This window comes from Hyperoodon ampullatus (assembly GCF_949752795.1).
Source record: "Hyperoodon ampullatus genome assembly, chromosome: 3".
Classification (NCBI taxonomy): Eukaryota; Metazoa; Chordata; class Mammalia; order Artiodactyla; family Ziphiidae; genus Hyperoodon; species Hyperoodon ampullatus.
In genome coordinates this window covers 89,274,749-89,302,025 of record NC_136916.1, presented here as the reverse complement: position 1 = coordinate 89,302,025, position 27,277 = coordinate 89,274,749, and the positions used below count along the sequence as shown (strand labels likewise).

At 39.6% G+C, this 27,277-nt stretch overlaps 1 protein-coding gene and 1 long non-coding RNA gene across 4 annotated transcripts in view; one reads left to right on the top strand and one right to left on the bottom strand.

Annotated features, from left to right (window-relative positions):
• SLC12A1 (solute carrier family 12 member 1) overlaps positions 1–27,277 on the top strand; it is a gene marked incomplete at both ends in the record, with an annotated part of 90,466 nt that overhangs the window by 11,223 nt on the left and 51,966 nt on the right. The window contains 6 exons of one of the 3 annotated variants that reach the window (XM_079699738.1): positions 6,035–6,130; positions 8,123–8,262; positions 9,313–9,423; positions 11,313–11,424; positions 13,391–13,518; positions 27,019–27,103. In XM_079699738.1, coding sequence (XP_079555864.1) covers positions 6,035–6,130; positions 8,123–8,262; positions 9,313–9,423; positions 11,313–11,424; positions 13,391–13,518; positions 27,019–27,103 — 672 coding nt within the window. Of the gene's footprint in view, positions 1–4,772; positions 4,869–5,404; positions 5,501–6,034; positions 6,131–8,122; positions 8,263–9,312; positions 9,424–11,312; positions 11,425–13,390; positions 13,519–27,018; positions 27,104–27,277 lie in introns of all 3 variants that reach the window. The other 2 variants (XM_079699737.1, XM_079699739.1) reach the window with 2 other exon arrangements.
• The window catches only part of LOC307050002, an 84,361-nt gene continuing 79,960 nt past the window's right edge, over positions 22,877–27,277 (bottom strand). Inside the window, exons 4-5 of the long non-coding RNA XR_013810776.1 lie at positions 25,751–25,915; positions 22,877–23,025 (exon numbers count right to left, since the gene is read on the bottom strand). This is a non-coding gene — a long non-coding RNA (uncharacterized lncRNA). The remainder of the gene's footprint in view (positions 23,026–25,750; positions 25,916–27,277) is intronic.

Sequence of the window (27,277 nt, the reverse complement as noted above, 5' to 3'; positions counted from 1 at the left end):
GCACTTGGGCTCTTTTACTTTGCCTCTTTGACAATGTCTGTCAGAGAAGACAGGTAAAGTGTTAACTCCTGGGAGACTGGAATTTTCCAGCTTGCCAACCAGATAAATGCTCAAGTAAATATTTCATCTTTTCATAGAGTTTTAGGTGTACAAGTATATAGAGATACATTCATTTTAAATAATAGTATTCATTTTTGGGGACATACTGACATTCATCAGAGTATCCCCCTTAAGATTATTAGCAAAACATCACTGAACAAAAATAATTTGTGGGAAAACTGGTGAAACTGTGACTTGACTAATAAAAATGCTCAATTGTTGAACATTTTCCAGAGAAAATAGTGTTACTTGCAGGTACAAGTAGTAAGAAAACAAAGGTTAATAAACTATTGCCAGATAGAAGCTTAAAAAGATAGGTAAAAAGACCAAGATAATGTATATAACTATTGATAATTTTTCTAAATGGAAATGGATGATGTTGAAATTATTTTGAGTGCTTATTTAATGTTTTTAAATATTGTATTTTGTTTAAAGTATTGTTTCCTGTGGCAAATATTTTTATTGTGAGTATACTACTAAAATTTATATAAAAATTTATTTGAACTATATCAAAGTTTCTGATTCAATGTGATAAAAATTAATGATGTTTTACTCTATATATGGAAAATACATTATAGGTTCACTTTGTGGGGGGCACACCTATAAATCATTAGTATCAAGAACACAGAAGTTCAGATGTGCTTTCAGATTCTACTCCAAAATGTGTCTCAATTCACATTTAAAACGTACTTGGTCATTATTTATTGCCTTCGCTCCTCAAAACAGATTCAGAATCACCAGGAGACTTAATGCGAAAAAGAGCTGGAACCGGTTCCCATAGTTTTTCCTCGTTGTGTGTTTGGCAACTGTTGGGTTCCTGACAAAGGGCTTCTTGCTGGCTTTATGATGCATATCAAATGAACACTTACAGCCTCAGGGTCCAAAATAAGTATATGCTATTCCATGGAAAATCTGCATCTTAATATTGCTAAGTTGTTGCTCCAGGGTTTCATGCAAAATTAGTTTTTTAAGGGCAGTTTAGTAACTTATTGAGATCATCAGGAAACATTACTTTGTTTGGAGGTGTGAGTGTAGCCCAGGGCAGGAGTGATCCTTTTTAATGCAACTTATTTAAAATCCATATGTTTGGGTAATAATCTGAACTTTAATCAGATCTTACATTATTCTTCACAGTCAACCCAGTTTCATGTTTATTGCAAAATTGTAGAATCTGAAGAATTCTATCTTCTGCTAAACTGTTTATTATACTTTCAGACATCAGTATTGTTTTAATAAGGATCTTTTATTTAAGTAGTCAAATCCAACTTCAGAAGAGAGTAGAGTTCTACCTAAATGGGTGTCCAGTGGGTTTTCCTTTGAATGGAGGGTTTTTTTTTTTTTAATTTTTATTCCGAGAAAATAGACTTCAGAGAGTAGTAGAAACTTACTATCACCCTTACTCAGTTTTACTGGACTTTGTCCCGAACTTAAAGCTGAAGGAGTTGATTAAGTCACCATCTGGGTCCAAATTGGGTCCCCTTTACTGGGAAAGAAGACAAACAAGTACAAGCAGTACCCCCTTCTGGCTTTGGGGGTAGCCTGGGGAAGAAACCTGAATACACTTTCAAGCTCAGACCCTGGGAAAAAAGCCAGAAGGAAGCTGTATCCAGGAGTAATGGTAGCTACAGTCCTTGGGTAACCATCTGAGGCTGTAAGTTCTGGCTGCCTTGTCCCCAAAAGCAATTGGTAGAATGAGCTAATAATGCCATCTAGTTGTTCTCTGTCTTGACCATCTTGGCTGGGGCATGATGGTATCCAATAAACTTAAACATCAAGCAAGGAAGAAGGGCACGAAAAGCAAGTACGACCTGAAGCAAGTCATTTATATTTGGTGTGTTTCACTGTCTCATCTGAAAATTAGGGAGCTGGATTAATTGTTTCCCAATCAATTCTTTGAAGATAAAGCTAAAGAACCTTGCTGAACAGGCAGACACAAATTGAGATTGGCTGAGGGTAGCTCAACAATAATCTTCAGACTGTGGGGTGCATAACAATTACCTGGGAAGATAGTTAAAAAACTGCAGAATCCTGGGATTCACTTGGAAAGAGCCAAAGTCAGTAAGTCTGGGCATTTTTAATAAGCACCTCAGGCATTTCCTGAAGCAGGTGGTTCAAGGACTGAAGTTTGAGAAAACTATGAACTGAATGTTTTCTAAGCTGCTTTTGCCCTGGGATTTTATGTTTGATTGTGAGAGGGAAGCAAATCTCTTGCTGTTTAAATGCATACAACTTTGTTCCAGGATTTTAAATGGTTTACAGAAATATATATGATGCCAAAGGATAAATTAAGAATTGTTTGGAAAATAAAGGCAAAGGGAATATAAGGGGTAGGGAAATAATAAAATCAGAGTAGGTTTAATGTCTTGAAATGCAAACTATTTGGTGCTCTACTGTTGCTGGGGTGAGCTAAACATTTGGTATCAAACTTCCTCAAAATAAAGTCAAGAGTTAAAATAAAGTGCAAAAAAAAAAAAAAAAAAAAAGAAGTCACCTTTACTGGCACTCAGACTTGAAACTGCACAGTGATGTAGAGGCGATGTTCACCACAGGATCCCTGCAAAAGATACAAAGAATTTAGTGCAAGCATTTCTTAAACACCAAATGTGCAGGAATCTATAGGGGCCAAACAAATATAGTCTAAGTTTGCATCTCATACCCATGGTTAGCCTCTTCCTACTGCACTTTAACTGTAAAATAGCCTAGAAACTTCTGCTAGAGCCAGGATATAACTGGAGGCATCAAAAGAGCCAGCTTCCAATACCTCATTCCCATTTCTGTCCTTAACTTCCTTCCACTTCCCCTGGTTCTAGGGCGTGGCCAGAGAGATCACAGCCTCTCTTGGCTAACTACCCTTCTTATCACCCTTGGAACAAGCGAGGCTATCAACAACAATTATGAAGTATTCACTTTATATCAAGGAACACACCAAACAGACCTAGGCAAGCATGTTCTGGCTGGAGCCAGGGTGATTTCAGTGCCTACAAGTTCTCCCTGAATTTAAGGTTCATCTCCACTGAGGAGGGTAATGTAGGAGAGGAAAAACTGTTTTCCCTCTACTCATCTTAAGCTCATTGGCTAGGGCCCTGTAAAGTAGACTGACAACATACAGATTAACAAGAGAAAAACAATCAGAAGTTTATTAATATGTGCATCGTGCATGTACATGGGAATCTTCAGCACTGAGTAACTCAAAGGGGTGGTTAGAACTTGGGCTTATACAAGCATCTTAAGAGAAAAACACATTTTTAGAGAAGTAACAAGACAAAGGAAAAGACTGAGTTTCTAGAGTGGCACATTGTGGGAAGGCAAATACATGGGGGAACTAATGGAAGATAAGGGCTAGTTAGTAAAGTCTATGTAGATTCCTCTAGTACCATCCCCAGCTGTCTCCAGTCTCTAGCTGATAACTGTCCCCAGTATAGAGGAAAGAGGAGACACCATTACAAATTTATGCCCTGCCTTTAGGCAAATAAGAGGTATCTTCTTCTTTTCAACTGTCTTTAGCTCAAAATAATCCTTATGCTAAAGTGGCAAATTTTGGGACAGCATATTCTGCTACCCTTCAGTGTCCTCCTAGCTGTGTATTTCCTGAAACTGAAAGCAGCCTTGCCTTCCTCTGAATTCTGGTCTACTTTCTCCCCCTCATAATAAATGATTCTGAACCATAAGATCTTTGAGGGCAGCTTTTTTCATTTTTATTTTTCCTTGCATTTCACATACCGCCTAGCACAGCTGGATATATAGTTGGCTTTTTTTTTTTTTTTTTGCGGTAGGCGGGCCTTTCACTGTGGTGGCCTCTCCCGTTGCAGAGCACAGGCTCCGGACGCGCAGGCCCAGCGGCCATGGCTCACGGGCCCAGCCGTGTGGGATTTTCCCGGACCGGGGCACGAACCCGTATCCCCTGCATCGGCAGGCGGACTCTCAACCACTGTGCCACCAGGGAAGCCCTATAGTTGGCTTTTAATAAACAATAGCTGTTATGACTATTGTGGATTTGATCAAAAAGCAGTGCCATTGATTATGTACTGTGTTCTATGCACTATGCTACTTTACTTTACACATGCATTCTGTCTTTATACACGCCACTACTTTCTTTATACATGGCCACTTTACACACACATTCTTTCTAATTTCATTGTCATTTATGGCTCAGAAAATAGGTAACTTGCCAGAGTTCACATAACCAGTAAGTAAATGTAGTTTGATTTGATTCTTTCTACTTTACTCATCTGCCAGATGAACAATTTTCTATACTATATGTAATTTTCCACTCCTACACAATCAAATATACATAAAAAGATACTTCCCTGGAAGGATGAACATCTACACTCTAGTAATATTAACAGCTTGGGATTGTTCAGACCAATTATTATGTTTATGGGTGTCTGGAACTTCATAAATAGTGAGATTCATGTTGAATTTTGACCAGCCATAGTTGTCCGGTTATGTGAAACTTTGCACTGCACAGCTTAGGTCTTGAGTTTCTTGGATCTGTGTTACTTCAGGCAGAAAACTTCAATGCTGGGCATTTCCTCTGTGGTGATTTCCAGACCAGCTTGTTAAACTCAAATGTGGTCCTTTGGTGATTACTCTAGACTTGCTAGCTTCTATGTAAATGATCTAATGGATTATTCCACCATTTAATTGCCTTTATTTTTCCTCTCTCAACTGAGGTCTTGGTGTGATTATCATTGGCCTAGCCGTGACAGTGACTGCTATCACTGGTTTATCCACCTCTGCTATTGCTACAAATGGATATGTCAGAGGAGGTAATTAAACCTGTGACCCGCATGACCATTTGTAAGGTAAAGGCAACACAGGCTCAAATAGTTCACCACTGACCTTTCTGGAGTGTTTTCAAAGGTAATCCAAGTTGGTTCCTTTTTTTTCCCCCCTGCCAGGCAAAAGAGATGCAAGAAAAATGGAGAAGGATTTAACCTTTGTCAAACCCCCATCTTTCTCATTCAGGTTCCTCTCCAGCAAGAGAGAAGGTCAAATGTTATGTTTTCTCTTTTCGCAGCCAGGGTAGTTTCTCTCCCAGGACACCAGCGTAAGTCAACTTTTCCTTTCCAGGGCTGCATTTTAGATTGTGTTTGCTTTTGGAAACCATCCTTCATCATAATGAGCAGTTCTCCAACTTGGTCTTTACGCCAGGCAAACCCGTTTCTCCTTAGCACGAAGGAACTCCACTGGGGCCCAAGGCTTGGATGTGAACACTTAAATTCAAAGCAGTATAGTTTGCAGCAATAGGGAATCCAAGGAAGAAAAGTAAAATGTAATATCTTCTGTCTTTCATTGCTAACAGGTCTTGGAGTTCTCATAATTCTTCTTTCCACCATGGTAACTTCTATTACTGGGTTGTCAACTTCTGCAATAGCAACTAACGGGTTTGTTCGTGGAGGTAAAATTTCTAAGATATCTAAATGCTCTCATCACTTGCTACGGGTAGGCAAAAACTTTCTATTATACTTCTTTTTGGTGGGAACAAGAAAGTAGCCCAATGTTCTTGAAGCCTGGCTAACTATGTGGATGAGCTGGACACAGAAGGAAACACAAGGTACTGTGCGTATAGTCCTGGTCTACTCTCGTCAGCTGTGGTCTCTTTTCTAATGGTCCTCTCTGGCACGTTGCAGGTCATGATTTCCAGATGCTCAAATTCCTTGGGTAAATGCTTTATTTTTCAGGCTACTGCACACCTCTTGCTGGTGTTTCTTGGAAAATGACTTCTTGACACAGCTTCAGTTTTAAAGTTTAGTACATTTCAGGTGCTTCCTAGACCTTCCTAGACCTAGATGGAATGGGATCTTTTAGAACGTTTCAGGTTTTTCATAGGGAGACTGTTCCTTCCTTGACAAGATTCAGACTGCTGCCTCCTGAAGTACTGGTGACTTCTTGAAGTACTGGAGCCAAACACCTTTCTTGGGGGATTTTTCAGGTCTCGGAGTCATCATCATTGGCCTGAGTGTGGTAGTGACAACACTCACAGGTATTTCTATGTCTGCTATTTGCACAAATGGAGTAGTAAGAGGAGGTAAGCCAATTCATGTACTTATGGCTATTAGCTTTGATTATGTAGTAATGTCTAGAGTTGGTTTAATGTCGGAAGTAAAATTTGTACATTGATACTTAGTCCCCAGAAGCCCTAAAACAAAACAAAATAATCCAAAATTTAAACAGCAAGGCATGATTCTTTTCAACTAAAATTAAGAGATCTCCAGAAAAGATTTTTTTGGCCCACTTCCTGTGATTAAACATGTTTATAAAGTCGAGAATGACCAGGTGTCTAGAAAGAAAGCATAAAGTATTAGAGTGAAATAAACGGTTTCTTTGTGCCTTGGACAGACCCCACTGGCTCTCTCCCAGGGCCCCTCAGAAAGGGTCTTCTCCAGCACCCCAGCTGACACTGCTGACACTTCCTACTCAGTGAGCCTTCAGAGTTCACCCCAACACTATGCTCCTAATGGCCAATAAGCTTGAGGAGATTCTTAAAAAGAAAATAAAAACAAATAAAACAAAGAGTTACTTTCAAATCATCCAGGAACAAGCAGGCCTGGGCAGAGAATGAGGGGTTGAAGTATGTCTCATTGTTCTTCTAGCTCCCTTTCTTCCCCTTCCAATTCTGTTTTGGCTCCTGGGGTCTCTGCTTGGGTACCTTATCCAGATCTCCCTACCTTCTAAAACACCATCCTACCTACAAAACAGCTCCTCTCACAGCTCCTGCCTGTCTCTCATTTTGACCAAGGCTAGTAACTTGCTGCTAACTTATTTAATGTAATCAGGACAAAGAAAGTAATGGGGATTTGCCCCACCCAAATAAAAGTTTATATTTTTAGAAAGGATGTTGTCGTCTTAACCCAAAGGAGTTACTATAGTGGAGGAAACAGTGAAAACTTTTCAATGAAGGATAATTTTGGCTGTAGATACGTGTGTTCAGTGTCGTTCCTTTACCAATTCTGTCTACTTCTAAGACTAGCTCAGTATAGGAAGTCATTGATTCACTATGGTCTGTGATAACATCTAGTTATCTAGGCCTTTCAACATCTAGTCATTTTAACCTTCAGTAACATGCTCTCAGAACTCTTGAGGTAGTTAACTATTCTGGCTCAGTCTTTCCTGTGCCCAGAAGTATACAGCCACGAGCAGAACCTTCTTTTCAAGGTCCAAGGGAGAAGCAATCGTTCCAGGCCCTCCCTACCTTACTTCCCATTTGCCACACCCATACACATATGGGTATTTGGCAATAACCATGCCTTCTTGAGCTAAAACCATCAAAACTAAGTCTGGGGCTTCCCTGGTGGCGCAGTGGTTGAGAGTCTGCCTGCCGATGCAGGGAACACGGGTTCGTGCCCCAGTCCGGGAGGATCCCGCATGCCGCGGAGCGGCTGGGCCCGTGAGCCATGGCCGCTGGGCGTGCGCATCCGGAGCCTGTGCTCCGCAATGGGAGAGGCCACAACAGTAAGAGGCCCACATACCGGAAAAAAAAAAACAAAAAAAAAACGAAGTCTGATTTATAGAGCGGATAATGCCTAGCACTATACAGGTACCTTTTTAATGTAGTAAATGTGTACCAGAAATTATACCAGAAAGGAAGTTAGAACAACAGTGATAAACTTTATCCACTTTATTTTCTGCCTGGGCCTGCCTGTTCCTGGAAATTTCAAATATGAAATTTTACTTCAGTTACATTATTAATTTGAATTTTCCAATGAAGTTTTTTAAAAGACAAAGAATTTGTGGGGTAAAGTTTGCTGTATTCTTATTAGTAGCGTCTGTGTATTATAGGTTTCAATAAATTGGATTTTATTTAGTCAGAGTAGTTCTATTGTAGATTACATACAGAATATAAGGCAGGGCTAAGTTATTCATTACAGTGAACAAGATTTCTAAAATTACTAGGATTTATAATATTTTTATTAGAATAATTAGTATTTTAAATGTTCTCAGACATTCAAAATTATTTGGTCATATAAACTAAATCCTCTAAAAGTTCCTCAATGTAAATCATGTTCATTTCTTGTTTCAGGTGGGGCCTACTACCTTATTTCCAGAAGCTTAGGGCCCGAGTTTGGTGGGTCTATAGGCTTGATCTTTGCTTTTGCCAATGCAGTGGCTGTTGCTATGTATGTGGTGGGATTTGCTGAGACTGTGGTAGATCTTCTTAAGGTAATTAAAAGCTTTTCTTTTCTTCACCCAAGCAAGATAATTTGGTTTATTTTGCTTTTTCAGGGCACTAGGGGATATCATTATGGCAAGATGAGAGGAAACAGATTTATTCTGCAGGATGTGGAAGCTGAATATAGTTGAAGGAGCCCTAGGCTTGGCATCAGAACTGGCTCAGAGTCCTGGCTCTCACACTTACCAGCTGAGAGATTTTGGACCAGTCCCTCTGTTCATCTGAACCTTGTTTTTCAAATCTATAGTATGGGCTAATAATATTGTTTATGTCTTTCACAGAAATGTGGTACAGATCAAATGAAATAATGTACATGAAATACAGTGTAAAATATGAAAGAAAAGATAATGGGAATTATTGTCAGCAGCAACATTACTATTATGGTTATAGATTTCCAAAGGGAAAGAAAGTTCAAACATTAGAAGAACTCACTGCAGGAAACTGGGCCTTTTTTAGTTTAGGTGCCCCATCTGGATGGTATATATGTGAACACATTAATTAGCTAGTATATGAGCTAACTTCTAGTCCTCCTTTCATGGTAATGATAGCAGACACTGAATTCAATTGGTACCTGTATTTGAAAATTAGATGAATAAATGAGTGGATTATAGTTCATAGTTTGTTCTTTAATTGAGTAGCACTTATTTTTTTTTGATATTCACATTGGAAACCACTCATTTTTACTCTTCTAAGATTTCCCTTGACACATAAAAATAACTAGTCATTCTTCTGAAACAAAACATGATATCTGTATGTACCCATAATTTTACTTAGTGCTACAATAGATTTAAAAGCTGTGCCTAGAATGAATCCCTAAAATTTGTAACTCCTAACCTTGGCTATCAAAGGCCTATTATCACAGGAAAAAATAACATTAGATTCTTTATCTTCTCCAATTTATGAACATTTCATTTTTCCATTGTCCTGTGTAGCCCCAGACATTAGTGCATGGTATCTCTTCTTACTGTTAAATTCTACAATAAGACATATAGGCAAAAAAAGCTTCTAACCATTTTAGTGATTTTTTTTTTTTGTTCCAGGAGAGTGATTCAATGATGGTGGATCCAACCAATGACATCCGGATAATAGGCTCCATCACAGTGGTGATTCTTTTGGGAATTTCAGTAGCTGGAATGGAATGGGAAGCAAAGGTGAATTTCTCAAAATGATATTACCAACAATTGCTAGTCAGCTTCCCAAACAAATTGCAGGAATAGAAGGAACTCCATATTCGAAAAGAATTGCTATTATTACTTTCTATGATAAAAGGAGCCAGGTCAGTGCTTGGTGGAACACCAAGCCCTCAAAGCACGAAGTCCAGCCAGTCGTAACTCACAGCTCATGTGATCAGGCCTGTGCTTTGTCCTTTATGCTATAGTAACAGTAACAGAGCCAACAAGATTACTGCCATCTTCACACCCTGGTATCCCCTTCCAAGCTGGCTGTGAGTGCTGAAGCCCACAAGAAATGGCAAGTGTGTTGGGAGAAAGTAACAGACAGAAACTATCATTCCCCTCTGAAATCCAGTACTCCAGCAGCAAATTTGAGGGCATCAGAAGCCCTGGAACTAGAGAATATCTGTATTTAACTATTAGTAAATCAGTTAGTAAATTTCTGAATGATGGAGAGCATGTCTTTTGCTTTCTTTGTAACTCTAGACAGTGACTAGTACAGTTGAAACTCCTATGTTCCTATGTGCCTGGAGGTGCAGTAACTAGACATCAAGTGGTCACCAGAAATGAAAAGACAGCCAAAGCCTCCCACTTACAAAAGGCAATAGGAAACATTCCCATCTGGCATTTATTTCCAGATTATGCATTCATACATTAAACAAAAATTGACGAAGTGCTTGTCATGTGCTGGGCATTCTGCTAGGCACAGTATATTCAGTTCTGACCCACACAGGCACAATCCCTGCCATAGTTGAGCATATGGTCTACGGGGAGCTGAGTAATAAACAAGCACATAAACAAGTAAATATAGAATGGTAAATTGTTAAAGTGCTATAAAGTAAATAAACAGGGCACTGAGATAGAACATAACAGGGGTAACAGGGGGAACATACGTCAGATTATTCCCTGAGGGGAGCAATGTAGTTTCATGACAGTAGAAGGTAGAATTTAGAGCTCCAGCTCTGTAGTTAGAGTGGAGTTGAACCTGGTTTATGTCTATATGACCTTTAGTAAATTACTTCACCTCTCTGTTTCTCAAGTTTCTTTATCTTTAAAATGATGATAGCAGTATTACCTACTTCATACAGTTGTGGGTGGTATTATTTACCTGAAAGAATATTGGTAAATTTAGATGTGCATCTGTTGTATTGTAAGCCCTCTGTGAACATTAGCTGTTATTGTTTAGATTCAATGATCAAGAAAGGCCTCTCTGAGGAGGTAACTAATACATAATGGATGAGAGGAAAGATACAGTTTTGCAAAGAACAGGGAAAAGTGTGTTTCCAGCAGAGGGAACAGCATATGGGAATGCCAAGCCAATAACCTCTATGAAATGTCAGATGGACCAAAGAACAGTGATTTGGCTGGTCAACCTTGCAGACTGCTTATGCTGGGCACACACTGGTATGGTAGCCCAACGTCAAGTGCACTAGGCATCATGGGAATTCTATGCATCATTCTGTGTTCTCATACTCCTTCTGCAGTTATTACTGTGAAGGGGAGGAATCCATAGGTGCTCTGCCTAAGAAAGAAACCAACTCTATCAGTGTCCAATCTTTTGGCTCCATTTATATTCTTAGGAACACTGCACTAAGTTACCCACTTAGTACTTGAAATGCTCTTGAAATGTCACCTTCAAGTACCCAAGTACATGCACCCACTGAAAATGTAACATCTATACTCAGGCCAAATAAGGCTCATTCAGATGCCATTTTATGCGAACACACTTATTACCTACTTTGGATAGTAGAATCTTAACTGGAATTATTAGATAAGGTCTTTCTTCAGTGGGCACTTATAACTTTTATAATTATATAAAAAGTCATTGAATAAATCTAATTTGACCTCCTGTTACTTTGTCATTCCAGGCTCAAGTGATTCTTCTGATCATTCTTCTCATTGCTATTGCAAACTTCTTCATTGGAACTGTCATTCCATCCAACAATGAGAAAAAGTCCAGAGGTTTCTTTAATTACCAAGGTACATATGACAAATAACTTGCTCTGCAATAAATGGTTCTCCATTGCCTGCCCCCATCACCATCCCCATGATTCCTACCCCAGCCACTGGAATCCCATTGTGATCCAGGGAAGAGCCTGGGGTTGGAGTCAGGAGAACCAGAGTGAGTCTCAATCCTGCTGTAAACTGACATGATTGCTTCTCAGATTTTCCTGCCAAGGTGGAGGTGATGATAACAACTTCCTAAAGGGATTTTGAAAAGCAAGTAAGATAGCAGATGTTAAAGTGCTTTGAAAACCTTAAAGTTCTGGACACAGTGTTGTCTCTGTCAAATAGTAGAAGTAGAGTGCATATACAAGAAAGAGAACAGAGCTCAGACAATGTGTCCAACCACTGAGAGCACTGAAGTCAAACACAGTCATTTTTCCTTCCTGCTAGAATTTTGTACCTTGCTTTCTCATAGCATTACCTAGTTGAGCATCACTGTCAGGTTTTCAAGCATAAAAGACTGTAGGAGTTATTAATATAGCATCTGTGATAATGGCATGGCACTGGGCATAAATTTTGACTTCTTTCTTCTATTCTACTCTGCCTATCCACTCTTTCCGATCTGTCCACTCTAGTTTACTCAAGAATCCACTGCTGAGGGTTTTTTACATTTCCCTTCATTATTTACTCAGTTGTCAGCATTTGTATCCTTTTTATGTCACATCACTTCTTTCTTCCTGATTCTTTTTCTTTGTGAAATTGTCTTGTTTGCTTTGCAAATCCTTTTCCTTTTGATTCTTTTCCCTTCTTCCAGCTCCTGCTGTAATTTTTATGTTTTAAATTTTCTTTCCTTATTTTTGCATCATCCTAGATTCTTTTGTTCATTTTTCTTCCTTCCTTTTCTTTGTTTTTCTTCTACATTGTTCCTTTTCTTTTTTAAAAATTTTTTTCTTTTTAAAAAAAATTAATTAATTATTTTTTTGGCTGCATTGGGTCATTGTTGCTGCACACAGGCTTTCTCTAGTTGCAGCAAGCAGGAGCTACTCTTCACTGCAGTGCGCAGGCTTCTCACTGTGATGGCTTCTCTTGTTGCTGAGCACAGGACCTAGAGTGCACGGCCTTCAGTAGTTGCGGCATGTGGGCTCAGTAGTTGTGGCTCGTGGGCTCTAGAGCACAGGCCCGGTAGTGCTCGTGGTACACGAGGTTAGTTGCTCTGTGGCATGTGGGATCTTCCCAGACCAGGGCTCGAACCCATGTCCCCTGCACTGGCAGGCGGATTCTTAACCACTGTGCCACCAGGGAAGTCCCTGTTTCCTTTTCATTTAAATAATTTGGTGACAACCTGTGGGATATTATTATTTTATGACCAAAGCTCCTCTCTCTCTCTCTCTCTCCATATATATGTATTATATATAAAGAGAGAATATATATATATAGTCTCCTATACATGAGAATTTGGTATAAGGATCTAAGATCCAACTCTAGAGACAGGGGCAGGGAGGTTAGTGCATTAGTAAAAAAAAAAAACAACTCTAAGATAGCCTCACCCACAAGTTTCTCCTACAATGCTTTTTAAAAAGGCATAGAAAAGCAGTGTGCTGATTAAGGTGCATATATATGTGAGAATGTAGCTGTATGTGTGTAGGGCAATGTTGTGTGGTATATTTGTGAGTATGACAGTAGGGTCATGAGAGAATTTTCCATTTCCTTCTTTTTCAATCTTCTAGATTCAAAGAAGTTAGACAGCATGGGTCTCTGTTTGCATGAAAATTATTGATTTTTCAGGGTATGTCCTACAGATCTAAAACCTTCTGACATGTATTTTGACTCTTGGCAAATATTCACATGAGGTTCATCAGGAGTACACCAATATCTTCAAGCTCATTCCATTTAGATTATACGGACACTTTGCATTTAGGGCTATAGAAGCCAAATGTAACTTTATCTCCTACCTGTGAAGAAAGTCTACATGATAATTTTCTCATTATTTGTGTTGCAGCATCAATATTTGCAGAAAACTTTGGGCCAAGCTTCACAAAAGGTGAAGGCTTCTTCTCTGTCTTTGCCATTTTTTTCCCAGCAGCAACTGGGATTCTTGCTGGTGCCAATATCTCGGGAGATTTGGAGGTATGTTGTTTCCTCTGCTTTGTAATTCTGCGAGGTAATGGTGCACTTGGGCAGGACAAGGAGCTATAGACATCAACAGTGACCATGTCTCTCTATAGATTTCAAAACTGTAAGATTTCTGCAAGGTTTCCTATTTATTTAAAAGTTCTCTCTTTAATGACACGTTACTGCCAAACTATCCTATTCCAGATTGTTCTTCCAAAAGTCTTATTCAGTGATATCAGAAGGACAGAGTATATTGACAGTGTGTCATATTTCCAACAAAATTAATATAATTCAGTGGAAAAAAAATATCAGAACCAGGCTTCCCTGGTGGCACAGTGGTTAAGAATCCTCCTGCCAATGTAGGGGACATGGGTTCAAGCCCTGGTCCGGGAGATCCACATGACATGGAGCAACTAAGCCTGTGTGCCACAACTATTGAGCCTGTGCTCTAGAGCCCATGAGCCACAACTACTGAGCCCGCGTGCCACAACTACTGAAGCCCACATGCCTAGAGCCCGTGCTCAGCAACAAGAGAAGCCACCGCAAAGAGAAGCCTGCGCACCGCAACGAAGAGTAGTCCCCGCTCGCTGCAACTAGAGAAAGCCCTTGCACAGTAACAAAGACCCAATGCAGCCAAAAATAAATAAATAAATTTATTTTAAAAATATATCAGAACCACCTTTTCTCTTTTAAACACATAATGAATGGAATATTCAAGAAAAAACAAAAAAAAACTCCAAACCACTTTATTACTGAATACTTATGTCATTAAATTCAGAGGTACATTCAGTCATTTAATAGGTATTTATTTAGCAGTCTACTCATAATATTCTATGTTAAGTACTGTAAGGAGCATTGTATTAGTTAGGATATTAGTTTCAACGTTTTATAAAAGGCCAAGAACAGTGACCTAAATAAGACAGAAGTTTGTTTTCCTAGTGCGTAAAAATTCAAGGCCATAGGCCATCTACCGGAATAAGAAAGGTCTGTTCCAAAAGGTAGCCCAGAAAACCCAGATGACCTCTCTTGTATTACCATTACCTTGGGGTTTGCCCTCATCTTCAAGGTCCAAGATGACTGATCACTTCCAAGATCACATTCCAGTCCATAGGAAGGGGGTTAAGGAAGTAGAGGGCAAACAATCACTTCTGTTGACATTCCACTGACTGGAATTTAGTCTCTGTGACCTTACCTAGTTGCAAAGAAGACTGGGAAATGTAATCTCTAGTTGGACAACTATGTCACCAGATAAAATTTTAGGGGGTTCTAGTATTAAAAGGAGGAAGGTGAAAATGTATATTAGAGGACAATAAATAGTCTCTACCACACGTGAAAAAAAGTAGAAGACACAGGTTTTACCTCAATAAGTTTATAATCAACTTTGGAAGACAAGAAATATTTGCTGGAGTCATCAGGAGATAGGTATAAATGAAAACTGAATGCAGTGTCCAAGTTCATTATGAAATAAAAATAATGAAGAAATAATTACATTAGGGATGATTTTCTCAACAAAGTAACTTTTGAGCAGGAACTAAAAGCAAAGGCTGGATACTGACAACCGGTCAGAAAATATAAGGGTATTCCAGGCAGAAAAAACAAAAGGACAGACAGGAATGGGGAAACTGTGGGACAGTAAGGAGTCTCTCACGATTCAACTGGAGAAGCCTTGACGGGCTGGGTAACCTTATAAGGTAAGGAGAAAGGCTGTTGAAGAGACCTGAGCGAGAGAGGCTTACCCTAGAATATAATTCCATGAAAGAGGGGACTTTGCCTTTGGATTTGTGCTCTGCTGTGTCCTTGGAGCTAGGAAAGCTTCAAAAAATATTTATCGAGTGAATGAATAAAGGCATTTAGATTTGTTATATTAAGGATCACAGTGCCATGGTAAATTCTTTTTTTTTTTAAACCTTTATTGCAGTATAATTGCTTTACAATGGTGTGTTAGTTTCTGCTTTATAACAAAGTGAATCAGCTATACATATATGTATATCCCCATATCTCCTCCCTCTTGTGTCTCCCTCCCACCCTCCCTATCCCACCCCTCTACGAGGTCACAAAACACCCAGCTGATCTCCCTGTGCTATACGGCTGCTTCCCACTAGCTATCTATTTTACATTTGGTAGTGTATATATGTCCATGCTACTCTCTCACTTCATCCCAGATTACCCTTCCCCCTCCCCGTGTCCTCAAGTCCATTCTCTATGTCTGCCTCTTTATTCTTGTCCTGCCTGTAGGTTCTTCAGAACCATTATTATTATTTTTTTAGATTCCATATTTATGTGTTAACATACAGTATTTGTTTTTCTCTTTCTGACTTAACTTCACTCTGTATGACAGACTCTAGGTCCATCCACCTCACTACAAATAACTCAATTTCATTTCTTTTTATGGCTAGGTAATATTCCATTGTATATATGTGCCACATCTTCTTCATCCATTCATCTGTCAATGGACACTTACATTTCTTCCATTTCCTGGGTATTGTAAATAGAGCTGCAATGAACATTGTGGTACATGACTCTTTTTGAATTATGGTTTTCTCAGGGTAAGTGCCCAGTAGTGGGATTGCTGGGTCGTATGGTAGTTCTATTTGTAGTTTTTTAAGAAACCTTCATACTGTTCTCCATACTGCTGTCTCAATATACATTCCCACCAACAGTGCAAGAGGGTTCCCTGTTCTCCACACCCTCTCCAGCATTTATTGTTTGTAGATCTTTTGATGATGGCCATTCTGACCGGTATGAGGTGATACCTCATTGTAGTTTTTTTTTTTTTTTTTTTTTTTTTGCGGTAGGCGGGCCTCTCACTGCTGTGGCCTCTCCCGTTGCGGAGCACAGGCTCCGGATGCGCAGGCTCAGCGGCCATGGCTCACGGGCCTAGCCGCTCCACGGCATGTGGGATCTTCCCGGACCGGGGCACGAACCCGTGTCCCCTGCATCGGCAGGCGGACTCTCAACCACTGCGCCACCAGGGAAGCCCCCTCATTGTAGTTTTGATTTGCATTTCTCTAATGATTAGTGATGTTGAGCATCCTTTCATGTGTTTGTTGGCAATCTGTATAACTTCTTTGGAGAAATGTCTGTTTAGGTCTTCGGCCCATTTTTGAATTGGGTTGTTTGTTTTTTGATATTGAGCTGCATGAGCTGCTTGTAGATTTTGGAGATTAATCCTTTGTCAGTTGCTTCATTTGCAAATATTTTCTCCCATTCTGAGGGTTGTCTTTTGGTCTTGTTTATGGTTTCCCTTGCTGTGCAAAGCTTTTCAGTTTCATTAGGTTGCATTTGTTTATTTTTGTTTTTATTTCCATTTCTCTAGGAGGTGGGTCAAAAAGGATCTTGCTGTGATTTATGTCATAGAGTGCTCTGCCTATGTTTTCCTCTAAGAGTTTTATAGTGTCTGGCCTTACATTTAGGTCTTTAATCCATTTTGAGTTTATTTTTGTGCATGGTGTTAGGGAGTGTTCTAATTTCCTTGTTTTACATATAGCTGTCCAGTTTTCCCAGCATAACTTATTGAAGAGGCTGTCTTTTCTGCCTTGTATACTCTTGCCTCCTTTATCAAAGATAAGGTGACCATATGTGCGTGGGTTTATCTCTGGTCTTTCTATCCTGTTCCATTGATCTATATTTCTGTTTTTGTGCTAGTACCATACTGTCTTGATGACTGTAGCTTTACAAGAGTCAGAAGTCCGGAAGCCTGATTCCTCCAGCTCCGCTTTTCTTTCTTAAGATCACGTTGACTATTCGGGGTCTTCTGGTTTCCATACAAATTGTGAAATTTTTTGTTCTAGTTCTGTGAAATATGGCAGTGGTAGTTTGATAAGTATTGCACTGAATCTGTAGATTGCTTTGGGTGGTATAGTCATTTTCACAATGTTGATTCTTCCAATCCAAGAACATGGTATCTCTCCATCTGTTTGTATCATCTTTAATTTTTTTCACCAGTGTCTTATAGTTTTCTACATACAGATCTTATGTCTCCTTGGTAGGTTTATTCCTAGGTATTTTATTCTTTTTGTTACAATGGTAAATGGGAGTGTTTCCTTCACTTCTCTTTCAGATTTTTCATCATTAGTGGATAGGAATGCAAGAGATTTCTCTGCATTAATTTTGTATCCTGCTACTTTACCGAATTCATTGATTAGCTCTAGTAGTTTTCTGGTAGCATCTTTAGGATTCTCTATGTATAGTATCATGTCATCTGCAAACAGTGACAGCTTTACTTCTTCTTTTCTGATTTGGATTCCTTTTATTTCTTTTGCTTCTCTGAATGCTGTAGTTAAAACTTCCAAAACTATGTTGAGTAATAGAGGTGAGAGTGGACAACTTTGGCTTGTTCCTGATCTTAGAGGAAATGATTTCAGTTTTTCACCATTGAGAATGATGTTGGCTGTGGGTTTGTCACAGATGGCCTTTACTATGTTGAGGTAAATTCCCTCTATGCCTACTTTCTGGAGGGTTTCTATCATGAGTGTGTGTTGAATTTTGTCGAAAGCTTTTTCTGCATCTATTGAGATGATCATGTGGTTTTTCTCCTTCACATTGGTTGATTTGTGTATATTGAAGAATCCTTGCATTCCTGGGATAAACCCCACTTGATCATGGTGTATGATCCTTTTATTGTGCTGCTGGATTCTGTTTGCTAGCATTTTGTTAAGGATTTTTGCATCTATGTTCATCAGTGATATTGGCCTATAGTTTTCTTTCTTTGTGACATCTTTGTCTGGTTTTGGTATCAGGGTGATGGTGGCCTCATAGAATGAGTTTGGGAGTGTTCCTTCATCTGCTATATTTTGGAAGAGTTTGAGAAGGACAGGTGTTAGTTCTTCTCTAAATGTTTGATAGAATTCTGCTGTGAAGCCATCTGGTCCTGGGCTTTTGTTTGTTGGAAGATTTTTAATCACAGTCTCAATTTCAGACTTGTGATTGGTCTGTTTAAATATTCTACTTCTTCCTTGTTCAGTCTCAGAAGGTTGTGCTTTTCCAAGAATTGGTCCATTTCTTCCAGGTTGTCCATTTAATTGGCATAGAGTTGCTTGTAGTAATCTCTCATGCTCCTTTGTATTTCTGCAGTGTCAGTTGTTACTTCTCCTTTTACATTTCTAATTCTATTGATTTGAGTATTCTCCCTTTTTTTCTTGAGTCTGGCTAATGGTTTATAAATTTTTTTATCTTCTCAAAGAACAAGCTTTTAGTTTTATTGATCTTTGCTATCCTTTCCTTCATTTCTTTTTCATTTATTTCTGATCTGATCTTTATGATTTCTTTCCTTCTGCTAACTTCAGGGTTTTTTTTGTTCTTCTTTCTCTAATTGCTTTAGGTGTTAGTTTAGGTTGTTTATTTGAGATGTTTCTTGCTTCTTGAGGTTAGATTGTATTGCTGTAAAGTTCACTCTTGGAACTGCTTTTGCTGCATCCCTTAGGTTTTGGGTCATCGTGTTTTCATTGTCATTTGTTTCTAGGTATTTTTTGATTTCCTCTTTTATTTCTTCAGTGATCTCTTGGTTATTTAGTAGCATATTGTGTAGCCTCTATGTGTTTGTATCTTTTACAGATTTTTTCCTGTAATTGATAGTCTCATAGCATTGTGGTCAGAAAAGATACTTGATATGATTTTAATTTTCTTAAATTTACCCAGGCTTGCTTTGTGACCCAAGATATGATCTAACCTGGAGAATGTTCCTTAAGCAGTTGAGAAGAAAGTGTATTCTGTTGTTTATGGATGGAATGTCCTATAAATATCAATTAAGTTCATCTTGTTTCATGTATCATTTAAAGCTTGTGTTTCCTTATTTATTTTCATTTTGGATGATCTGTCCATTGGTGAAAGTGGGGTATTAAAGTCCCCTACTATTGCTGTGTTACTGTCGATTTCCCCTTTTATGGCTGTTAGCATTTGCCTTATGTATTGAGATGCTCCTATGTTGGATGCATAAATATTTACAATTGTTATATCTTCTACTTGGATTGATCCCTTGATCATTATGTTGTGTCCGTCTTTGTCTCTTGTAATACTATTTATTTTAAAGTCTATTTTGTCTGATATGAGAATTGCTAGTCCAGCTTTCTTTTGATTTCCTTTTGCATGGAATATCTTTTTCCATCCCCTCACTTTCAGTCTGTATGTGTCCCTAGGTCTGAAGTGGGTCTCTTGTAAACAGCATATATATGGGTCTTGTTTTTGTATCCATTCAGCCCACCTATGTCTTTTGGTTGGAGCATGTAATCCATTTACTTTTAAGCTAATTATCAATATGTATGTTCCTATTACCATTTTCTTAATTGTTTTGGGTTTGTTAGTGTAGGTCTTTTCCTTCTCTTGTGTTTCCTGCCTAGAGAAGTTCCTTTAGCATTTGTTGTAAAGCTGGTTTGGTGGTGCTGAATTCTCTTAGCTTTTGCTTGTCTGTAAAGGTTTTAATTTCTCTGTTGAATCTGAATGAGATCCTTGCTGGGTAGAGTAATCTTTTACTTGTAGGATTTTCCCTTTCGTCACTTTAAATAGGTCCTGCCACTCCCTTCTGGCTTGCAGAGTTTCTGCTGAAAGATCAGCTGTTAACCTTATGGGGATTCCCTTGTGTTATTTGTTGTTTTCCCCTTGCTGCTTTTAATATTTTTTCTTTTTATTTAATTTTTGATAGTTTGGTTAATATGCGTCCTCGTGTGTTTCTCTTTGGATTTATCCTGTATGGGACTCTCTTTGCTTCCTGGACTTGATTAACCATTTCCTTTCCCACATTAGGGAAGTTTTCATCTATAATCTCTTCAAATATTTTCTCAGTCCCTTTCTTTTTCTCTTCTTCTTCTGGGAGTCCTATAATTCGAACGTTGGTGCATTTAATGTTGTCCCAGAAGTCTCTGAGACTGTCCTGAATTCTTTTCATTCTTTCTTCTTTATTCTGCTCTGCGGTAGTTATTTCCACTATTTTATCTTCCAGGTCACTTATCCGTTCTTCTGTCTCAGTTATTCTGCTATTGATTCCTTCTAGAGAATTTTAAATCTCATTTATTGTGTTGTTTATCATTGTTTGTTTGCTCTTTAGTTCTTCTAGGTCCTGTTAAACATTTCTTGTATTTTCTCCATTCTAATTCCAAGATTTTGGATCATCTTTACTATCATTACTCTGAATTCTTTTTCAGGTAGACTGCCTATTTCCTCTTCGTTTGGTGTGGTGGGTTTTTACGTTGCTCCTTCATCTGCTGTGTTTCTCTGTCTTCTCATTTTGCTTAAGTTACTGTGTTTGGAGTCTCCTTTTTGCAGGCTGCATGTTCGTAGTTCCCGTTGTTTTTGGTGTCTGCCCGCAGTGGCTAAGATTGCTTCAGTGCGTTGTGGAGGGGACTGGTGCCTGTGTTCTGGTGGATGAGGCTGGGTCTTGTCTTTCTGGTGGGCAGAACCGCGTCTGGTGGTGTGCTTTTGGTGTCTGTGAACTTATTATCATTTTAGGCAGCCTCTCTGCTAATGGGTGGGGTTGTGTTCCTGTCTTGCTAGTTGTTTGGAATAGGGTGTCCAGCAGTGTAACTTGCTGGTTGTTCAGTGGAGCTGGGCCTTAGCATTGAGATGGAGCTCTCTGCGAGAGCTTTCGCTGTTTGATATTACATGGAGCCAGGAGGTCTCTGGTGGACCAATGTCCTGAACTCCGCTCTCCCACCTCAGAGGCACAGGCCTGACACCCAGCCGGAGCACCAAGTCCCTGTCAGCCACACCGCTCAGAAGATAAGGGAGAGAAAAAGAAAGAAAGGAAGGAAGGAAGGAAAGAAGGAAAGAAAGAAAGAAGGAAGGAAGAAAGGAAGGAAAATAAAGTTATTGAAATAAAAAAATTTTTTAATGGAAAATAAAAAATTTTTTTAATAAAGAAAAAAAAAACGGACAGACAGAACCCTATGACAAGTGGTAAAAGCAAAGCTATACAAACTCACACAAAGAAGCATACACATACACACTCACAAAAAGAGAAAAAGAAAAAAAATATATATCTATATATAGAAAAACGGAGGGAGGGAGCAACCAAATCAATAAACAAATCTACCAATGATAATAAACTCTAAATACTAAACAAAGATAAACATAAAACCAGAAACAAATTAGGTACAGAAAGCAAACCCCACGTGTACAGTTGCTCCCAGTGTCCACCGTCTCAATTTTGGGATGATTCGTTGTTTATTCAGGTATTCCAGAGATGCAGGGTACATCAAGTTGATTGTGGAGATTTAATCCGCTGCTCCTGAGGCTGCTGGGAGAGATTTCCCTTTCTCTTCTTTGTTCCCATAGCTCCTGGGGTTCAGCTTTGGATTTGGACCCGCCTCTGCATGTAGGTCACCTGAGAGTGACCTGTTCTTCACCCAGACAGTGTCTGTTCTTCACCCAGACAGGATGGGGTTAAAGGAGCAGCTGATTAGGGGGCTCTGGCTCACTCAGGCCAGGAGTGGGTGTGTGTGTGGGGGGGGGGGAGGGGGGTGGGTATGGAATGCAGGGCGAGCCTGCAGCAGCAGAGGCCAGTGTGACGTTGCAACAGCATGAGGAATGCCGTGCATTCTCTGGGGGACGTTGTCCCTGGATCAAGGGACCCTGGAAGTGGCGGGCTGTATAGGCTCTCAGTAGGGGAGGTGTGGAGAGTGACCTGTGCTTGCACACACAGGAGAGTGACCTGTGCTTCTTGGTGGCTGCAGCAGCAGCCTTAGCATCTCACGCGGATCTCTCGTGTCCGTGCTGATAGCCGCGGTTTGCGCCCGTCTCTGGAGTTCGTTTAGGTGGTGCTCTGAATCTCCTCTCCTCCCGCACCCCAAAACAATGGTCTCTTGCCTCTTTGGCAGCTCCACACTTTTCCCCGGACTCCCTCCCAGCTAGCTGTGGCACACTAGCCCCCTTCAGGCTGTGTTCACACAGCCAACCCCAGTCCTCTCCCTGGGATCCTACCAAAGCCTGAGCCTCAGCTCCCAGCCCCCACCCACCCCGGCGGGGGAGCAGAGAAGCCTCTCGGGCTGCTGAGTGCTGGTTGGCACCGATCCTCTGGGCGGGAATCTCTCCTCTGCACCCCTGTTGCTGTGCTCTCCTCCGTGGCTCCGAAGCTTCCCTCCCACCCCACCCCCAGTGAAAGGGCTTCCTAGTGTGTGGGAACTTTTCCTCCTTCACAGCTCCTTCCCCGAGGTGCAGGTCCTGTCCCTATTCTTTTGTCTCTGTTTTTTCTTTTGCCCTACCCAGGTATGTGGGGAGGTTTTTTTTTTTTTTAACATCTTTATTGGAGTATAATTGCTTTACAATGGTGTGTTAGTTTCTGCTTTATAACAAAGTGAATCAGTTACACATATACATACGTCCCCATATCTCTTCCCTCTTGCATCTCCCTCCCTCCCACCCTCCCTATCCCACCCCTCTAGGTGGTCAGGTCTGAGGTCTTCTGCCAGCGTTCAGTAGGTGTTCTGTAGGAGCTGTTCTGCATGTAGATGTATTTCTGATGTATTTGTGGGGAAGAAGGTGATCTCCATGTCTTACTCCTCCGCCATCTTGAAGGTCTCTCCATGGTAAATTCTTGAGCAGAGATATAGCATAAAAAAATAGTATGCTGAGGCTCAGAAAAATTAAGTAACTTGTTCAAAATGATTCAAGTTGTAAGTAGTACTGCTTAGCAAAATTTAGCTCTGGACGTTGAGCTTCTGGTTTCTCAGATTTGGAAAAGTTATCAGAGATCACTGATATACATTTCTGTAAACTGTAAGATCACATTTAAATTAAAAAATATTGTGCTTTATTTAGACTCCTCAGAAACAAGTTTTTATTATTAGATGCTTAGTAGTCAGTTCAGCTCAACCAACACTTATTACTTATACCAGGCACCAGAGAAGTGAAGAAGAGCTTGCTTGATCCTTCTCTCAAGGAGCTCATGGTCTAAGAGAGAGACAGATTAACTCTATATGAGTCATAAAAAAACAAGGACAAAATCTTGTGCAAGGGAAAGATGAAACAGTAACTGCCTGTCCCCAAAGAAGTAAGGGAAGTCTTTCAGAGGAGGGGACACTCAATCCAGATTTGAAGGGATGAATAGGAGTTCATCAATAGGACAAAGAAGGGAGGGACATTTGAAACAGGACTGTAAAAAGGCTCAGAGAAGATGCTGCTGATGGAAATTATTTTATGTGTGGAGTGGGGTATGCAAGTAAAATCTTTTCATCAATATATTAATAAACATATTTATAAAGAACTTCTATGTGTCCTAGGTACTCTGGGAGTAAGCAAAGAACTAGAGGATATCCCAATCTAAAAAAAAGGCAAGGCTTAGAATTCCTTTATCCCAAGATAAGTGCTAACTTGATTTAGGATTGCTGTATTAGTAAAGAATTTTATTTATCTATCAATCTGTACTGAGAAACCTCTGATTTTGAGTTTACATTGTAAAGAAAATGAGTTTACATGTAAAGATGTCCTATCATGATTTTTAGGGCACATGTGGTCATAATATTGTTGTAAAAAGTTGCATTTTTTTTCTATTTAAAAATACTTTGGTGATTTTACAATTAAGTTTAACTTTTAGCACATACATTACTGTATACTGTTAAGTAGAACTCAGAAATCCTTTAAACTACCGACAGTGGAGTTTGGATATTATCCCACAACTAGCTAGAGACACTAAGGAAGTTAGATCAGAGAGTATCATGATTATCTAATTTTAAAGAGTTTGCTAGCAGCTTGTGAGGGATGGATTAGAGGGTGGGGGGTGATAGGTAGGGAGATCAGAGGCAGAAGATCAGTTAGAGGATATCACAGTAGTCTGGATGACATGAGTCTGAATTAAGGCCATGGCAGGGAAAATGGATCAAAGTGGTCAGCTTTTGTTAGAGTTAGGAGAGGAAATGGAAAGGATGCTTTTTTTTTTTTTTTTACTACGATCTGCTGTAAGAAAACATTATATATCACAACCAAGTGCCTACATGCAAAAATTTCTCCGAATAGTTCAATACTTTATTACAAATGATGTCTCCTGATATTTTCACACCAGTTCTATTCTACTGTATTCTTTTCATGCTGGCTGTAACCTAGTGAATTGATTCCATGGTGAATAGAAGCTCAGATTTGGCCATTGGGGTTGAAATGGCGGAAGGACATCAGAGGTGAGATGTCTAATGGGTAGCTACATTTATGAGTCTAGAGCTCTGGAAAGAAACTAGGCCAGGACTGGAAGCCATGGCATGGATGAGTCCATCCAGATCTGGGTAAGAAAGAGGAGAGAAGCAGACCGAGGTAGCACCCAGGGGATATTCAAAATATAAATGGTAGAAAAGGAGTCCACAGAGAAGAAAAAGAAAGAGCTAAGAGGTAGGTGAACTCAAGAGAGAGAAAGTCAAGAGAGGAGAATGCTATGAGAAGTAATAATTAACATGATCAAAAGCCAGAGTGGGCAAGCATGTTAAGGACTGAGAGGTGACCACGTGTTGGGAAGTGGCAAGGAAACTTCAGAACTTATAGATAATCTTTCTTTCTGAGAGTGAAACTAGAACATAATAGATTCAGTTCAATTTAGTAAACATGTATTGTTTATACACTATGAGGGTATGCAAGACTCTACCTCTGCTCACAGCCTCAGAATCCTTCTCAAGATGGCTCTTCAGGCTGCCAGTGACAGTTAACAAGCATTAGCACAAGGGGATGCTACAAGGTTCCCATCCTGAACCTTCTATGTGTTAACACAGTATTGATGATCTGTAAATATGTGCCTGGGAGAAGATTTGAGAGGTACCCAGGTCTAATCAGGACAGTTAAGATGCAGTTTCAGAGACGTAAGATTAGGATATGGTTGACACTCAACCAGCAGCAATCTAGTAGACTGCACCCTGTCCTAAGGAAAAAAATAAAATATTTAATAAAGAAAGGTGAAGGAAGGTGAGCTTTTGGGTTACGCTTGAGGGATGAAAATTAACATTTAGAGTGAAAACTAAGAATCTATGTCCTGGGCACTGTCTAGGGGAAATGTATCCAGAGCAGCCAACGTGAGTATATGACCAGACATTAAGATATTGGCATCCCGATTTATATCAGGTCAAGTTTGACCCTCGTGTAAGTCCTAAATAAGTAAATTTAGAGCTTGTAGCAGAGAGTTCTAAATATAAACTAAGTGTTTGTATTTTACGTATAAGACTGCTGTCCATCTTCATAACTCTTTTCCTTATATATATTTCCTTTCTTCCCACTTACATCAATTCTTCACATTTCACTCAGATCCCAAGAAATCCTTAATCAATAAAATAAAATGTGAACATACCATGAATAAGATTCAGTGGGGTTGCTTTCAGCCATGGTTGCCTTCTTCTTCCTTCTATGTACTACTCAGTTACACACACTTGCCACATTCTCTTTTGGAGACAGTAGTTTGGAATGAAGAGGTTGGATATGTCTGTATCAGAACAAACCATGTGTGCAGATATTCCTACAAGGATGGGAAGGAAAGAGTAATTACAGAGTGGCTCCATAGGGCTGGCTTACTCCCCTGTGGGGGCAGATTTGCTTGGTTTAGTTAACATTTCCAGCTGTCAGGTTGTGTCTGCATTCACCATGAGTTGATTTTTCTGATGGATTTGATGAGCAGATTTAAGTTAACAAAACACAAAACTCAGACTTTGACTGCACCAATTGCTCCCTTGTATCGATGAGTCTCATGTCCTTTGGTGGGGGAACTGATGTCTACTGAGGTTGTGCTTTCTTCAATTTGGTATTTATTGACTCCTACTATATGCCAGCACTGTCTTTTATAAGCAATGAATACACTGAAATCTCTATTTAATAATCCCTGTTAAGTTGAATTCTATTATTTAGAAGTTATGCTGCTTGGAAATTGATTATTATATGATTTAGCCCCCAAAATAGTATATAAAGTGGTATATTATATATGATGTGAGCTCAGCTCAGTGAATTTATATATATTTATGGGCAAGAGAAAAGCCCATTTTCTGGTATAAGCTTAAATTTGCCTCTTTCTTTATGCCTGCTTATGGAAACTAATATCTCCCATTGTACTTATTCCTGAACTAGATTCCAAATGGGAGATTTGAGGGATTGGAGAATTTAGCAGATCATCTTTTTGCTCAGTCAAAAGTAATTTTTTTTAAAGTAAGCCTAAGCTTAGTGCAAAACAAATACACACACAGATATTGTCAATGTGCCGGGTATGTTTGTGTGTCCCCCCTAATACTTTAAGGTCTGATACATCTGCATGAAATTCACAGGAGATAAAGGGGAGGGGAAGGCAGTGGTGAACGAACTAGTCTACTTTTCTATAAAAACTCCCTCCTGGGCAGTTATAAATCTCTTCTGTTCAGCACAAAGTTATACAGATTTCTTTATTCTCTCTAAACACCCTGCCTTTGTCCAAAAAGAACTGGAGCTCACCACTTTGCCATTTGCTTGATTTTTTCTTTAGACCTCGCCTCAGGAAGGGTAGCCTAAAATTTTCAAAATACAGAACTAACTCCAAGTGATGCCTGTTTCTTATTCCACTCTATCTCTTCATTCCTCCACATTATTTTTTCAAAGGATCCCCAAGATGCTATCCCCAGAGGGACCATGCTGGCCATCTTCATCACCACTGTCGCCTACATAGGAGTTGCTATTTGTGTAGGTAAGTTGTGTGTCTCTGGTGTCAGAATGCCAGAATTACAAGAGGTCCAGCTGTTTTACATGTCAAGTGGGCTTTCCATGGAACGTAAGTTGAAAATTTTTAAATAGGCAACAATTTTAATTCCCTTCTTGGATGCTCTAGGAGTTTGAATGCAATTAAGCTGTAACACAGGTG